At 49.8% G+C, this 17,048-nt stretch overlaps 4 protein-coding genes across 4 annotated transcripts; 2 read left to right on the forward strand and 2 right to left on the reverse strand.

Moving 5' to 3' along the window:
* Positions 1–806: 806 nt before the first annotated feature.
* On the forward strand, positions 807–1,583 carry PEX2_106520 (SANT/Myb-like DNA-binding domain-containing protein; the record flags this gene model as incomplete). The annotated part of the gene is made up of 5 exons (XM_016747920.1): positions 807–1,121; positions 1,195–1,242; positions 1,303–1,335; positions 1,394–1,477; positions 1,542–1,583. 5 exons carry the CDS (start codon positions 807–809, stop codon positions 1,581–1,583), a joined length of 522 nt encoding a protein of 173 aa, XP_016593039.1.
* A 942-nt stretch (positions 1,584–2,525) lies between these two features.
* Positions 2,526–4,406, forward strand: PEX2_106530 (purine-cytosine permease family protein; the record flags this gene model as incomplete). Its single annotated transcript, XM_016747921.1, has 6 exons — positions 2,526–2,987; positions 3,051–3,201; positions 3,257–3,329; positions 3,387–3,500; positions 3,558–4,263; positions 4,323–4,406. The coding sequence occupies 6 exons, from the start codon at positions 2,526–2,528 to the stop codon at positions 4,404–4,406; spliced, it is 1,590 nt and encodes a 529-aa protein (XP_016593040.1).
* A 479-nt stretch (positions 4,407–4,885) lies between these two features.
* Positions 4,886–7,496, reverse strand: PEX2_106540 (Cytochrome c oxidase, subunit Vb; the record flags this gene model as incomplete). Its single annotated transcript, XM_016747922.1, has 8 exons — positions 4,886–4,974; positions 5,049–5,139; positions 5,207–5,307; positions 5,439–5,597; positions 5,843–5,896; positions 6,037–6,318; positions 6,532–6,625; positions 6,681–7,496. 8 exons carry the CDS (start codon positions 7,494–7,496, stop codon positions 4,886–4,888), a joined length of 1,686 nt encoding a protein of 561 aa, XP_016593041.1.
* A 1,753-nt stretch (positions 7,497–9,249) lies between these two features.
* On the reverse strand, positions 9,250–16,800 carry prp8 (U4/U6-U5 snRNP complex subunit PRP8; the record flags this gene model as incomplete). Its single annotated transcript, XM_016747923.1, has 1 exon — positions 9,250–16,800. One exon carries the CDS (start codon positions 16,798–16,800, stop codon positions 9,250–9,252), a length of 7,551 nt encoding a protein of 2,516 aa, XP_016593042.1.
* Positions 16,801–17,048: the final 248 nt, after the last annotated feature.

The following is a 17,048-nucleotide window of genomic DNA, read 5'->3' on the forward strand; positions in this document are numbered from 1 at the left end:
TATTACTTTGTTGTGATATGAGGTGACTCCATCCCCGCTCTCTGCCTTTCCTCACAACTTCCTCTCTCCTCTTCCTCCTTTCTCTTTCTCTGTAACCTTGTCTCTCTCTCTCTTTCTAACTCACACTCTCTTTCTCCCTGGGTGTCTTTAAAGTCTCTACCATTTTTTTTCTTTTTTTCCTTGGGGGTTCCTCTCCTCAACCTTACCTCCCTCCCAAAGTCAACCCATCACCCTCCCAGCCTCATGTTCTCCCCGTATTCGGAAGAATTCGAGGTCCCCGAATCGACACTTCGACCATGCGATTTTGATCTGTGAGCTTTCCCTTTGATTTCCCACCCACCTACATAGGAGTTAAAAACACTCCGGTCGGACTTTGGACTGCTCTGTGTCGCAATCTATACCTTCCTATTGTCCCTGTTACCTTTGTCAATCTGGTTCTGCCTGGGATGCGCCTGTGTCATCGTCTTTAGTGTAACGCTTCCCGAGAGTTGACTAAGGCGCCCCAGTACCAGATCCTGCTAACCCCCCTACGCGGCCTTTTTGTATGTACAGATGAATCGGCACAGTGTGATTGAAAACCGCGTGTGTCTTTCACCATGTCGTAAGTCCCTTCGTCTGTGATCTCCGTCCGGCCTCCAGCTGTGGGAGGGAGACTGGGCTGGAACTCAAGTGCACTGGGTCGCGTTCTTATTACATTGCCTCAGCTCATCGCATGTCTCTTCTATTCTCTGACTCTTTGTCTCATTAGTTCCCCCCCGACATCTAAGCGCCTTAAGACGTCGGCAACTACCAGCGCCCCCCAGCACATGCTTGCCCAACAACAGATCCACCCATTTCACCGCGTCCCAACCTTTGAAGGCATCCCGATTCCGACTGCTCCTATACCCCAACAAAACCTCGGCGCTTCGCGCAAACGTCCTCCTTCTCCCACGGGATCGTCAGCCATGATGGCAGCCCAAGGGAATCCTACGGGTGGTGTGATTGATGACCCCGGTGCAATTCCCACGGTCGAATCTACACCGAAGAAAAAGGGACGCACAAACACCCCATGGACCGCAGAGGAGGAGCAAAGGCTTAAAACAATGCGCGACGCCGGGCGCAGTTGGAGTGAAATTGCCAAGGTGCGCGCGCGCCGCTTTTTATAGGCTGAAGCTATGGGTTGCTGACCTGGGTCTTTTTTTTTACTTGTCGCAGACTTTCCCGACCCGAACCGAGGGCAGTGTCAAGAAGCATTGGTACAAGGTACGCATTAGCAAGTGAATTTGGTAATACCACGTCTCGTCTTACTGACACCTTACGCAGGACATGCACTACGCGGAATTTGCCGAAGATGAGGTATGACCCCGATTTTTTTTTAATGTCCGTTGTCGCATCCGCCTCTGACGTTGCACAGTCTGTGAAGCTTCGCGAGGCGATCAAGGAGTACGAGGCGAATAAGTGGAAGGTGATCGGTCAGAAAGTGGGAAAGCCTGCCAAAGTGAGTATCGGAATCTCCTACATGTCATTATGCATGTCATCTAATCTTCGATATTTTCCGATAGGCCTGCGAACAGTATGCCAAAGAGCATTTCAAGAACGTCTGACCACCACGACGCCTCTGACGAAGTGATGATATTTTTTTTTTCTTAGCATCTTTTATGAATTTGGCATTATCTCCTCCGGATTCCCTGCAATTCCAGAGCGATGCAAGTTTCATCGGTGGCCGCTGGAGGTCACTGATTTTACAAGGCAGATGGAGTTGGTGATCTGGATCTCCTTTCAATATTATTCTTGGATTTCCTTTATATGATTTCTTGATATGCGCTATGAACACCTGCGCATCCTGTTTTGCGATCATGTTTTTCCTAAGGCGTTGTTTTGATATGACAAGCGCTGGTTTTTTTTTTTCTTTTTGGCGCTTTTGTGACCATCAATACCATATGATTCCCACTGGTTCCAGTATGAGGAAATTGTATAAGCAGAAATGAGAAACCCAATTGTGTTGTAAGTAGTAAATACCTTCGGAGTACTCCGTACATCCTAATGTAGTCCACCGATAAGGTGGAGGCGGAAAGCCAAAGTGGACAATCTTATTTTTTTCCCCGCGGCAATCAAATCTTCCCGCATTTTTGCCCCCCCCCACGGGAAATTGAATGCTTTTCACATCAATTGGATCAATTACTTACCTTTTACCTACTGTTACTTTGTTTTGGACTTGAAAAGCCTCTGATTTCAAGGTAACCTAAACCCAGCGCCTGTGTGATTGCCTGACTAAGTCCGCTGACGTTACTGTGTGTTCATAGTCACTCTTATCGGAAGGTAACACAACCTGTGCATTACAAGGGACGGCTACCATGAAGACGAGTAGTGTGGTATTCTCTCACGATCAAGGTATCTAGGACAAGCCTCCTGCATGAAGACCGGTGTTCGACTATCGTCGTTCTGAGATCATACGGTTCAACTTGATCTGGGTAATTCCAGCGAAAGGACTCAATGCGCTTTTTCTCTTGTCAGGAATTTAGGTGTGATACTGACACAATGGCAGCATGGCTTCAGAAAATGAAATCACCGCCCTAGCGGTGCACTCCAACAAGGAAGACCGGACGACATCCAAGCCTGAAACCCCCGGCGTGGCTAACAAGGATGAGCTACTCTACGCCGAGGCCACGACCAATCGCCGCAATCCCGTCGGATCACGTTTAGGCTCCGTTATTAGAGCTTTTGAGAACCAGCTCATTGAGTATAACCTGGAAGCGCGTGGTATCGAACGAGTTGCTGTTGATGAGCGCATGAAGCGCAACACGTGGATGTCGTACCTGCAAGTCTTCTTGCTCTGGATCTCCATCAACCTTGCGCCCAATAACATTACCCTCGGGATGCTAGGGCCTGCCGTGTATGGTCTCAGCTTCCGGGACTCGGCGCTTTGTGCTGTCTTTGGCGCCTTGGTTGGTTCCATCGTCTCCTCTTGGATGGCCACATGGGGGCCCGTTTCCGGGATCCGGACATTGGTACGTAGCACATATCGAATCTGTCGGACTATTATTTGATTGAGAGGGCTAATTGGTGACCAGGCTTTTGGAAGGTATTCGATGGGCTGGTGGCCTAGCAAGATCATTGTTCTATTGAACCTTGTTCAGATGATTGGATACGGCTTGATTGATTGCGTCGTTGGCGGACAAATCTTGTCTGCTGTCTCCCCTGGTGGCATGTCCGTAGCTGTCGGTAGGTACTTTGGGCACTCTATACATTAATAGTGGTACTAATCTTGATATTATAGGTATCGTGATCATCGCGGTTATTAGCTGGGCTGTCGCCACATTCGGCATCCAAGTCTTCCACTACTATGAACGGTTAGTTTGAGAGATAATTGTAACGAGGGACAGTGTCACTGACAAGCCTCATATTAGATTCGCCTTTGTGCCCCAAGTAATTGTGGTTTGCATTCTTTTCGGGGTGTCATCCATGAAATTTGACTTGTCAACCCCCTCTACCGGCGATTCCCGGACATTAGCTGGCAATAGGTGAGTTTGCATATCAGATATCAGAATTGAAGCCCAAGTTTACTAACATAATACCAGGCTATCCTTCTTCTCCATCTGTCTGAGCGCCGCAGTCACCTACGCCCCACTAGCAGCCGACTTCTTCGTCTACTACCCCGAAAACACCTCTCGGGTGAAACTATTCAGCCTCAGCCTGGCAGGTCTCCTCGTCTCCTTCACGATGGCCCTAGTCTCTGGCGTCGGCCTGGGCTCGGGCATTCCAACACACCCAGAGTACGCTGCCGCCTACGAGAAAGGCCAAGGAGCACTAATCGTCGAAGGATTCGGCCCGTTGCACGGCTTCGGCAAATTCTGCTCTGTGATCTGTGCCCTAGGTCTGATCGCCAATACCGTTGCACCCACTTACTCCGCCGGCATCGACTTCCAGATCCTCGGTCGCTACGCCGAGGCAGTACCGCGCGTCATCTGGAATACCATTGCCGTCATTATCTATACCGTCTGCGCGCTCGTTGGTCGCAGCAACCTCTCTGAGATCTTCACCAATTTCCTCGCTTTGATGGGCTACTGGGTTGTCATCTGGATCGCCATCGTCCTCGAGGAGCGGTTCATCTTCCGTCTCCGTACTGGATATAACTGGGGCATCTGGCGGGATCCATCTAAGCTTCCCATTGGCATTGCGGCTTTCACTGCCTTTGTTGTTGGCTGGGTGGGCGCCGTATTGTGTATGGCGCAGGTGTGGTACATCGGACCCATTGCTAAATTGGTCGGCGAATACGGTGCTGATGTAAGTTGATTCCCACTTCCTATCTTGTCTGTTCGAGATACTAACTTATTACTCGCTAGATGGGAATTTATGTCGGGTTCTGTTGGACCGCGCTTGTTTACCCTCCTCTCAGATTCATTGAACTTCGTTTCGTGGGTCGTTAGGCATTGGCTGATATATGATGTCATGTCTAAGTATATGACTCGATCTGCTTCTTTCTTGGACGAGACTTTACACGTCTCAGTACATATTTACTTCCCGGGATGTGTTGAGGCTTCGCTTATACTACCGCACTTTTCTGGATATAGACATGTACATTGGATCAAAAGTGATGTATGGATAGACTCAAAAATAGATTTTTTTTCCTCTTTCCATTCGATACTAGTACTCCTAACACCAGTATCAAACAAGTTCTACCAACAGGACCCCCGACGAGAACTCATCTCATAGTAACTACAAACCCAAACGGACAATCATAGGTCAAAATCAAGAACCCCACCAACACTCTCATTTCATCTACTAGAGCACTATAGTACAAAAGAGACGGAGGAGCCACGGAGACAGAACAGAGACAGACACGCAGCATAATGTTCACACTGTATTGGGACTTCCAAGCAACAAGCAAAGAAAATCGCCATTAGATTTAACGGTACCAGTAGTCGGGCTTGACGTAGTCGGCGAAGGTCTTGGGCTCGACGTGAGGGGGGTGGTGGTGACCGTGGTCGTGGTCGTCTGAGCGCGAGAACGTTAGCATAACCAACAGATTATCATATACTAAGGCAAGAAAGAGAGAGCGGGAAACATACGGGAGTGGGGGTCCTCCTCGGGTCCGACGTAGTTCAGCTTGACCACGTTACCGCACTCGAGGCAGCGCTCGAGAGGGCGCTCGCGGGAGACCTAAATGTGTAGAGTCAGTTTCAAGAGCTGGAGATATTGGCCTTGGGCTTGGATGGGGCGGTCATACAGTCAACCAGTTGACCTGGTGGGAGTCTACGGGGAAACCGGTGCAACCGGCGTACTGCTCATCACCGGCGCCGTTGACGATGATGGGGTCTTCGATTGTGCCTGCATAAATCCACCCATTTGGTCAGCCAATGTTTCGGGTTTCGTCACAGAATAACGATCATGCGATTCCGCCGTATTTTGTAATTCAGGAATTGCGATGAGAGGTTGAGGAAGATGTCAAGGAGTCATACCCTTGCGGGAAGCATCAAGGGGACGCATGTCGAAGATGTCAATGCCCTGCATCTTTCCGATGAGTTCCAGACGCTCGAGACCGGTGGCCTGCTCGATATCGGAGGGAATGGTACCGGGCTTGGCACCCGGAGCGAAGAGGTCATCCTCGGTCTTGATCTCTATATACCGACAAGAGAAATAGATTAGTATTGGGTTTTATAGATATTGTTGTAGATATCCACTTGATGTAGAAAGACGAGCCGGGCCCGTGGCTCGGGAAAAGTATCCGCATGACCAGCACCCGAGGTTCCATAGCGTCCAATTGCACGCAAATTCTCGAGCGGGGGACTAGGTGAATATTTCTCGAGCCACAGAAGCTGGAAGGAAAGCAATTGACTGCTATGGGGTCGGGTAAAGCACTAACCGTCGAAGGTCAGGATCTTGCCCTCCTGCTTGGGAGCCCACTTCTTGTCGTTGGCTGTAAGAGTTTCGCGTTAGTCGGTAATCACAATAGATAATTCAAATCAATTGACTGCAAATAATCCCTTGTGGTTGGGGTGCGCGGGTATTCGAGCAGTTGTGCGAAGGTCGGATCATGCCATTTGAGGAGTTACGTACAGCGAACAATGGAGGAAGAGAAGGGGCGCTGGGCGAGGGTGAAAGCGCGGGCAGGCGAGCGCCTTGCGAGGGCGGAGGCTGTACGTTGGAGGAACATTGTCCTGGAGGTGATGGGGTGGATGACGCGGGGCGTTTGGGGCAGGAGAGGGAGTTTGGAGGTTTGAGGTTGGGCGAGTTTGAAGCCGCTTTGGTCCGACCTCCTGTGATTGGCTGCTTGGACCATCCAATAAGGCCGCGAGTGATGATGACTCAGCCTTTCTGATTGGCAGGAGCTCTCCATGGCTGTACGGGCGGCCTCAGTTACGAGCGGCAGAATTTCCATTTTGGAACACCTAGGGCTTCTCTGTGTAGGGCACGGGGTGACATGATATATTGAAACTAACTCAGGCCACACATCATAAGTCATAAGTCACAGTATAGTAAACAAGCTCCTCTAAACTACTCCTTAGAAACAGACGCTCCAACATCATTCAAGCTCTTCGGCTCGCAGCTTACACGCCGCTGGTGGTACACCAGGCCCAAGCTTCCGGGAAATGTGTGCCCATTTGTTGTCCTCATACTCCTCCAACGCCCTTTTCAGTTTTTGATCCTATTACAGGACTTAGCACGATCCAATTTCTTAAATTGTGTGGAGATAAACATACCAAAGTATCATCCCAAACCACATCTCTTTCCTTCAATTTGGTACAGTAACGGACTTGCAATGTTTGTTGTTTTCGCCCCGGAAAGAAGTACTCAATCTGCCTCCAGGAAAACTTCCAGTGCTCCTTTAGGGCTATCAACATCTCATCTTCCTTGTGACCGAATCTAGTCTTTGGTGCTTTTGGCTCAGGGTATGGTGTAGGCACGCCTGGAAGGTCCATGAAGCTAAGGTCGATTTGCGGCTGGTATGGTTCAGAGCCCTGATCAGCAGAGGTCGTGCCCACCAATGCTTGGGATGGCAGCCGATGATGATGGTGATGTTGTTGTTGTTGTTGTTGTTGTTGTTGTTGCGGGAGACCAGCCTGAATGTAGTCATGGTTCGATGTCTGGTGGGAAGACGAAGGGCCGACATGATCAGCGTATGTCAGGTCGGTCGATTCCCCTGCTGAAGCCGATGGGTCACCCATGGGTAGATTTTGCAAAATAGGTCGGTACCCATAATTGTCTTCACTAGCCTCAGGCTGATTGTCGGTACGTTGTCGTTTTCTGCTACCATGGATTGGGGAGAGTCTATAGCCGTGTGTGTTGTAATGCGACCCCTGCTGGCGTTGGGACGAGCGGTTCGCGATAAAAGTTGATGAGGACCCAAAGGGTGGCTGGGTTGTATCAGAGTGGTAGCGAATTTCAGTGGGCCTATCTTGGAGCAACTGCGCTGAACTGTAGGGAATGATACCCTCCCGGTTCGCATCTTTACCACGGCCATGAGGAGCGTAGTTAACCATGAAGCCTCGATAAGGGTCCCCCGGTGTTGTAGACATATATAAACAACACCAGGGCCTGTAACCCCGGCAAGTGACTTGGGTGGCTGTTGGGGGATGAACGATTCTAGGGCGTGTTTATCTCCCAGGTATCTCTCTCGAGTTGCAAGGCAAACAAAAAAAACAGGCTTCTGCTGTTGCATGGGAGAACGATGCGTAGAGAAATTTGCCTGTGTATATGATCGCAACAAAGAAAATAATTTGTTCAACACGTTGACATGCAGAAGAGGATATATAGGGTTACTTTGGGTCAACTTGCAGGCAGGTCTTGCAGAAGAATCGGCCATGCATAATGTATAAGAGGGTGAGATATCAAAGAACTTTCCCCTAGATTATGAGCGAACGAAAAACGAAGAGATGGACATATCTATAACAACATCTGGAGAGCCCCCCTGAGAGAAATCCAACCGTGTGCCGGTGACCAAGTTGGAGCGTGCGTTGCCGGGCTGATTCTATCAGTCCCCAGTGGACCGGACTGCAAGAGGATTCTGAATTATCATAGTCAAGTTTTTCGCGATAGGTAGGTTGTATCCCATTTTCCCGGCCTCGATGAAACAAGTGTTGTTCTCTTGCTTTCGCACAGACTTCCAACACCAAGGGGAGGGGTTCAAAAAAAAAAAAAAAACCTTCAAAGCGGTAGAGCCCCCCCAAAGGGATTGTTGGCAAAGCGGTTATTAATTGGGGGGTAAAAACACCCAACGCAAAAAATGGGACCAGGGTAAGTCTAGGGTCAATAGTCAAGAGCCATGGCACAAAAAAAGATACGGCAGACAGGTGAAGCCTGTCAGACTTCGGGGACGTAGCAAATCAAACGGCTCATTCGTCGGACCGATCTTCCATGCAACTGCGCCGTCTTGCTAGAAAGAGGACATATCGTATCGGCTGATTGGTACGGTATAGGCTAGTCTAATGTCAAAATACCCCATTGCACCATTCTATTGCACCGGGTTTCTTCGGAGCTAAGCCCTGGAGTTAATCACATATATCCAATAGAACACAACAAGAGAACAGGGGGGTGAAATATATACCCGAAAATACGATTGGCGTTTGGACTTGACGGAGTTCTATAAAATTGAAAGAAGGACATTATAACAATGAAAGAGATCATTGGAGATGATTAAGTTGGGTCACATCAACTTTTCAGCCACATTCTCATACAATCTCTCTCCCCCCCTCTCTCTCATAGATTTGTCAAAGGGTAGATCAGGAGATGTAATTCGGAAGGACTACCGAAATGTGCTAGCTGCATGCGGGCCGTCATCTGTCAATACAAAAGGGCTGATGCATCAAAGCGGAGAGCTTAGGCAGACCTCGATTTCAATAGTTCAATGTTGTGCAGGTTATACGTATGTATGTCTTTATGTCTTACGTGTAATTTTTTTTTTCTTTTCCGGACCTTTGGCTGATTTCTATACTTCTGTTGGGCGCCTGCTTAGGCCATCACATCGCGGCAATCTTAGGGAAGGTGGGCAAACTAGTACATTCCGAAGCCAACCGCATCCTCGTATACTTACAGGGAACCGATTGACTCATTAGAGAAAGAGAAAAGTTGAAGGGAACAGAAATTGTATTCGAAAGAAACTCGTACTGTACAAAAAATCCACATTGGCCTTTTCCTAGGTTCTCGCTGCAATACATGAATTATGGTTGTCGTGATACAAGAACCCAAATGAGAAAAAGAAAACAAGAGTAAAAAAAAAGACAACGCTGGGAAAAAGAAAAGAGTTTTTTGCGCCTGATCAGCTGCACAGGTTTAGGCAAAGTTGTCAGACCGGTCAACCCAGATGTCTTCGAGCTCGGCGAAGTTTTGGAAGTGCAGGGGACGGTGTTGGTCATCGTAGAACTTGAGTGGGGTGTCAATCTTGACGTAAATAGGTCTCTTCTCTACGCTACCAAAGGAGCTGCCCATAAAGCTATAGTTCCACACGTTATCTTCGGGCACAAGGAAATAGCCGCGGATCTTGTCACTGAGGAGAAGCTGACACTTCTCACCCATGTTGGTGGAGAAGCCTTGGGGTTGATCCGAGGTTGTGTCCTTGTTCTCTGCGCCCCACTTGTAGCCTGCCGGAGTAAGACCCCAGGCGGCAAGCGAAACGGATCCAGGAGTGAAAGAGACGGTCATCGTCACGGTCTTCTTATCCCACGAAGGATGGGCGTTCATGAGGCGTGCGTGATGGGTGACATCTGCCGCGGACATGTACGGCGGCTCATTGCCAGAAACCGTATGGATGATACCGAGGGGCTCCAAATTTTGGAGGTAGTCGTGCTGCGGCAATTGGTGTGGCAGCTGGACGTCTCGGGTGTTACCCACTTGGGGAATCATGACAATGGTGCGGACCTCCTTGACCTGATCATTATCTGGGGGAGAGCTACCGTAGATGTAACCCGTGACCTGCACTCGGAGATCAGCGATGGTGATGAATCGCTTGAGGACGTTCTTGGGCATGATGTAGGTGTAGCCTTCGTCCCGGATATCGTCGGAGGAGACATAGATGTTGTTGGACCTCGTCCGGAGATTAGAGGTCGCGATTGCACGAGTACGCCACTCTGTCTTAGACGCAAATGATTGCTGTTCGTACTGAGAGGTAGTGGTGACGATGATGTCCTCACCACGAGCGTTCTGAGTCTTGGTCGTCACAGCAGTGAGCTGCTTCTGCTCTTCCTGCTGCTTCTCGATCTCCGCCGCCTGCTGCCGCTGCAGAGAAGGTGCACTGATCTCCATACCCAGGATGATATCACGAACTTCGCTACTGGTCAAGCTCTGCACGTTGACGTTGTTCTTCTTGCCATAGTCGTTCAAGATCAGATCACGCAATTGCACTTCAACCTTGATCCAGTCCTCATCAGACAGGGATGGCCAGATGTGGTGTTCTTGAGTGATAACGGTCTTATCGGGTCGAAGAATGATCTTGGCTTTGTCAATATTGACGTGAAGAGCCCGAAGAATGAGAATGAGTCGAGAGAAGGCCGTGTACGGGGAGATAGACTTGAGCCACTCATCATACAAGTTGAAGAGTACCATCTGAGGTTCGGTCGCACGGAGAATCATATCGGCCAGTTTCTCGACCTTCATGGCGGCCTGGAAGGGCAGCTGAAGCTCAGAGGCACGAATGGAGATGTTGGGGAAATCGAGTAGGTGAACCTCGAGAGGATCAAGAAGACCCTTACGGGTGACAATAAGTTGTTTCGGTTGCTCTTCCACGGGGAGAGACCGAATGAGAGCTGCAACTTCTTCGGCTGTCTTCCACTTAGCCAACTGACCCAGACGCTTTTGACCTGCCCAGACACTGGTGTGGATGATCTTCAAGAACAATTGTCCAGTTCGGGGGTTGAAGATGAAGATTGCACCATTAATGGGCTTTGTGGTCAAGTTACCCTCGAATGTCTTGTGGATCGTGACGCGGTAGACGTTAGTGTCATCGATAAAGAGCTGAATCTGCGGGCTGAAGAGCTCGGAGTAGTTCTGAGAATTGAGGAACTCCTGGCTGCTCTCCGAGGCATACAGCTGGAGACCCTTGCGGATACGCTCACGTAAGACATACAAAGCTGGGTTAGCTTTCATGATCTTAGCCATAGCCTGCTGAACCAGAGTCTTGAGGCCTGGGAAGTACTGTCCGTAAGCCGAGAAGAGGTTGTATGCAAGATCAACGCCAATCATCAACCCAGTGGCGGAAGGATAGATACTCATGCTGTCCGTGGTATAGTCGAGGTACTTAGCACGAACGTACCTCTCAATATCGTGAGAATCGTAGTCACCATATCGAAGCTGCACGTCGATCCAGAACTTGTTTGTCGTGGTCGACTCGTAGACGTCCTTAGTATCGAATACAAGGGAAGGTCGAGTGACATTCCATTTGTTCGTCGCGAAGAGCAGGATATCCGCACAAGAGCTGTTCATCTTGTAAGATTTACGTGGGTGAATAGTCTCCTTTTGAACGGCCTCGATGCCAAGCTGCTCCAATTCCTGATCCAGGACTTGACACAAATCCATAACCACCGATTCGTGAATCTTCTGCCACAGATGGGCACGGAAAATCTGAATCAACGAAATTTTCAGGGTGGGAATCTTGCCGTGCAAGAAGATACCAGTCAAATCAAGTTGCACCTGGAAACCAACGTAGACGTTGGCGCGGTTGATGGTCGGCGACCACCAGAGGGTGAATCGACGGTTGGGAATCTGGTTCAAACCGGACCGCTGAGCGTTGGTGAGCTTTTTGAACTTCATGCTTTCTTCGAAACCACTGTTGTGCAGGACAAGGTAGTCATGGCGCAGGTAAAGCTGATCTTTGTCGACTCGGAAACCAGCCCACTCCGTCTTCTCAGATTCGAGACTAATGTCCTCGACCTTGAAACTATGCATTTGAGCAGCTGAACCTTCGGCGCCCTTCTCAACTGCAGGGGATGTGAAGGCACTATACAGGCTTCGTTCCTCGGTAGAAAGGGTAGCAAACTCGGCAGCAGTAATCTCCACCGTTTGCCTTTCCGCATTTTCAGGACCATCGGAGGGGCCCTCTCGGTAAAACACCAGAATGTGATTCGGCGTGACTACCAGATCTTCTTTCTCACCGCCGATCTTGACGCGGTACAGGCGGTCGATACCACTCACTATGTTGAATGCACGGCGAGGCTCTCCATCGGGACCCAAAAGTTGGTCACCTTCACGCACATCCTCGACGTTGATCTCGGTCCCATCGTATCGCAACAGACGGGTTCCCTTAGCGAGACACGCTTTTTCCCAGAACAAACCTTCCCATGATGGGAAAGCTGTTGCCTTGAACAAGGTGTGCTCGAGAATTGTTTCAACACCACCCAATGCTTGGATAACATCAGTGCGGTAGGCATTTAGGTTCCAGAGTTTACCGTCGTGCCGCTGGCTGGTCCACCAGAAGGGATTGCTCTTCATCAGCTGGTATTGCTTGAACTCAGCGCGGAGTCGGAATCCCTTGTCGAAGCTGAGGGTGCTTCGATCCTTCTGGAAAAGCGTGTTGATACGGGGAAGACCACGATCCCAGCTGTCCTCTAGATCTTCCAACGTCAGGCGACGGTTTTGCTGTTGGGCTTCCATACGCTTCTGCGAGTATTCCATCCAAACACGCTGAGAGTCAATGAACTCGGCTTCCCAGGGAATGATGTATCGGAAGATATTGGGAATAAGTGTTTCTTCGTCGTGAGACATACCCGCTCGGAAGTGGGTGATACCAGTGTCGGTCTGTTTGGACCAGCGCTTATCACTGGTGGGGATGAGGATGTGAGATCCTGAGATCATACCAAGACCTCCAAGCTCCTTGGGGGTATAGAAGACCGCTGGAGGGAAACGAGACGGCATCTTAGAGTTCAAACCAATCTTGACTCGAGTCTGGATCTTCGTTTCACATTTCACAATGGTATCGAGAAGGTTGACAGTCGAAACAGCAGCCTCGCGGTAGTAAGTGAAAAGAGCAATTAGAGCAGTGTTCCACTTGTTGGCAATCTTGGTGAATGTAGTCGAACCAGAGGACATGAGGATTTGTCGGATACGGTTATTGAACTTTTGAACATCCTCTTCAGTGACCTGGAGGAAGGCATGTGCCGTACGTTCCTTGGTGGAATTATCAACCAGAGACCAGACACTGTCTTTGACTGAGAACTCTTCGTTCATATTCCGCATCTTGGGGAGAATCCGGACTTCGAATCCATTCATTGAGAACAGCAAGTTGGGGTTGTCCTTACTGTATACGCTGGCGAATGTATCATCCCAGTCAATAGTGGTGATGGATCTTGGGAGGCGGTTCTTCATGTCCCAGAAAACAGCACGACCAAGGTTGACATCGTGACGCATCAAGCGCATACGACAATCGCGAGGCCAGCACTTCTTATTCTTGTAACCAATGACGTTCTCGAAGTTAGGGTCAGGATTCTCGGTCAAGAACCGCTGAATCAGGTCACGAGAGTCATCGGCTTGGAATCGGAAGAAGACCCAGATCTTGTCAACGTAACGAGTGTACAGACGGATAGGGTGCCTCGTCTCAGTGGCACGATCTCTGAATTGCAAGAAGTCGTTGGGACTTCCGGGAGGGCCGGCCATTTCACTGGCTCGCTGCAGGCCAAGAAGCAACAAATCAATCATCAGACCGTAGTACTGGAACACGAAGCCCGAGAACTGGAGACCGCGAATCAGTCCATAGCTGTTGGTGTGGTTCATGTCCTTGTAGCTGAGCTGAACATTGTTCTTTGAGGTGATGTAGTCAGCCAGGTTGTGATCCATGATCAAACGGAGCAGCCGGTTCAGCAGAGTAATATCAATCTTTTCATAGACCTTGGACAACTCAGTCTCGATCATCACGTTCGTCTCGCCTTCGGCAGTCTCCCAGACATTGGACAGGTTGTTGATGCCTTGTGTCCACTTGTATGTGAGTAGAGGAGGAACCTCAGAGTCGGAGGGCTTGATCCAAGCGGGGAAGAGATGACGCTGCTCCGCTTGGTACCAAAGGTACTGATCCAAATAAGCGTCGGTGATCTTTTCGATGGGCTCGATATCGTAGACAGGATTGATGTTGTTGTAGTTATCGTTCATGTCAATCTTGACCTCCTTGAACGCTCGCTGTGTCAGGAGGAATCGCTTGATTCTCGCCAAGGTTGTGCCGGGGGAATCGTAGGCCTGTTCAATAAGAGCCAATTCCTCCCGCTGAGTTTGGTTCAGTCTGCCCTTCACAGAGTATGACTCGCGCAGCCGCTCGAGTGCAAGGATCAGGATTTTGGTGTCGTGCTTGTAGGAAACACTGGGGAAGGGAATTGGGGAGAACTTGCGAGACTCCAACCAGTGGACCATGGTGGTGTAAATTGCAACCGCCTCTTCAGAGGAAACGTAAGGGCCGTCCTTCAAATAATTGTGCTGACGTTCTTGCTCGGACTTGAGCCAGAGACGCGTGAGTCGACCAAGGTTCTTCTTTGCGACAGTCTTGTCGACTGTGGCACCACGGCGAATTCTCTCTCGGTTGTAGTGAGCGACAGAGATCCACCAGTCGGCCTTGCTTTTAACGTAACGAAGAATGATGTTCTCAATTGGTGCGGGCAGACCGGGAACCTTCCATGGAATGTTACTCTTCCAACATCTCCAGGCCTCTGATAAATGTTGCAAAACCACGTTGACCTTGTTTTGCTTGATACCCTCGGGCATCATGTCCATAAGATCGGCCATGACCGAGGCACGCAACTCAAGATCGAAATGAGATTCCACACGCTGCTTAGTGACCGTCTTGGCAACACCCTTGCTGTGACGACCCTCAAACTGACGAGAAAGCAGGTTTCCAAGCCAGCGCTCAAGCAGGGGAATGATACCACGCATGAAGAAAAGCCAAACTCGCCAAGCGGGTGCCCAGAAACCACATCCAGGGCCCTTACCAACGGGACCGGAATTGAATCGGTAGTAAATCAAATGTTTTAGATCCTTGCAGGAACGAATCTGGTGCATAAGCTTATACTTGTACCGATACATACCGGTTAGCTGGCCCACGTGGTTGAAAGCATAAAGAATACCATCTGCAAGTTGGAAGGCATCGATGTTACCCAGACGGTATTGGACTTGGGCATCGACGATAAGCTTAGTCAACCGGAGGATTTCACGCATCAAGTGGAAAGCATTTCCGAAGCGAGACTTCTTACGCTCCTTGGTGGTCAGTGTCTTAACAGGCTTCAAGTTGAAGTTGTAATCAAGATGGAGATAAGTCAAATTCTTGCGGTGAATCAACAGATTCAGCATGTTGAAACCCTGGCGACAGACTTGCAAACCGGCCTCAACCCAGTCGATCGTTGTTTGCTGGAAGAACTTTGTCGTTTTGAGAGTCTTCATGAGATTCTGCTTGCTCTGAGCCTTGGGTGTGCCCTTGTGCAATTCGTTGAGAACGTAGGTCTTAAGCATCTTCTGGTACGAGACTCGGACTTTGACAGGCTGACCCTGTGGGCAGTGCTCCAAATACCATTGCTTGACCAACGGCACATCCTGTGCACGAACCATCTTACCAGATCTCTTGTCGAATGGGTGAGGGGCCCACCACAGGGCGATGGCTGACGCGGTGTCGGATGTGTAAAGTTCTTCGACATCAAAGAAGGGCTGGACGTCACCCGGAAGCTCAAACTCGTCGTCTTCATTATTGCCAGGCCCGAAGATTTCGTCTTCATGGCTGACGGTGATATTTTTAGGCGCAACGGAGCGGGAGGAGATAGGGTTGATGACAGGATCGAAATAGAAAGCCGGCAGGTTAGGATCCTCGGTGCGAACGTAGACCACCTGGGGATGAGAATACCAAGCGACCTTGACGCTTCGAGGTAGGGTGTTGTAGAGGAAAGGGAAGGTGACCCGATACTCGGTTCGAATCGGGGCACGGAAGATGATGCGGTCAATGGCGTTGAACTCGCTGAAATCTTCGTCATTAGGATCGATATCTTTGTACAAAGGCTCAAAACGGGGTCCACCGGGAATGGCGACGTTAAGGGCCTTGGCTGTGAAGAAGCTGTTCAAATCGAACATGTGATAGTAGTTTTGGTCAACAACATCACTCAGAATCTGGTGACTAAGCCGATGGAGAGTCGCCATCTGGGGAAGAGACAAATTCCACTTCTTGTAGCTTGGGCCATTCACGTGAGGGGTATCGAGAAGGGGACGGTGGTCGTAGAGCCACTCATAAACTGCCGCATCTTCGGCGTCATCCAGTTCCATCTGAATGGGCTCCAATGGTTCAACATCTTCAATATTTTCCGACCATGAAAGAGGTGGTTCCTCGTCGTCAAATGGGGGGAAACGCATCCGCTTGAAGTGTCTGCGATCACTTTTCTCTCGACGCATGCACATCCACATCGTTGCCCACTGGGCGTGGAAGACAGGCTCGATGACACGCGGTGTCTCATTGACTAAAGTCAGACAGCCGTTGACGTGATAAAGCACCTTAACTTCTCTTGCTGACTCCCAAGGCATGGGCATATTTTCCAATAGCTTGAGGACGGCATGAGGCATGAACTTGAGCGCACCGAGGTAGCTCCGCTTCTCGTTGGTGAATTTCTTCTGCGAAACATCGCCAATATCTCGCACAATTTTTCGCAGATGCTCTGGTGGCATATCGGCCTTTTGTGTTTCGACAAATCCAGCTTTGCGCTTCTCGCCGAACCGATTGCGTTGCGTGCGCAGCCATTCATTTTTCTTCTGCGCAAATTTTGCGACGTTCGGGTCGGCCGGCGGCTGGTAGCCCGGGGGCGGCGGCGCCATTGGCAAGGAAGGAGGAGCTGCACCCCATCCTGGAGGTGGTGGAGGGGGAGGAGGCAATGATGCCATGATGGTGATTGATGGATGGAACCCTCCCTCGTAGAGGTTGTGTTGGTTCCAAGTCGCGTCAAGCCAGGTTGGAGGTCATGTGTAGTAGGACTTGCAGCTAGTAAAAAAGAAATACAACTGGAAGAAAAGAGCTGGGTGATGGGAAGATAGAAGATTAAGATGCAAACGCGACAAAGATAGAGATCCACGATCCCCTACGCGATGTGACTATCTCTGCTCCTGTCTCCGTTGAACTTTGAGAAGTGGCG

Source organism: Penicillium expansum, assembly GCF_000769745.1.
Source record: "Penicillium expansum strain MD-8 chromosome Unknown contig368, whole genome shotgun sequence".
Lineage (NCBI taxonomy): Eukaryota > Fungi > Ascomycota > Eurotiomycetes > Eurotiales > Aspergillaceae > Penicillium > Penicillium expansum.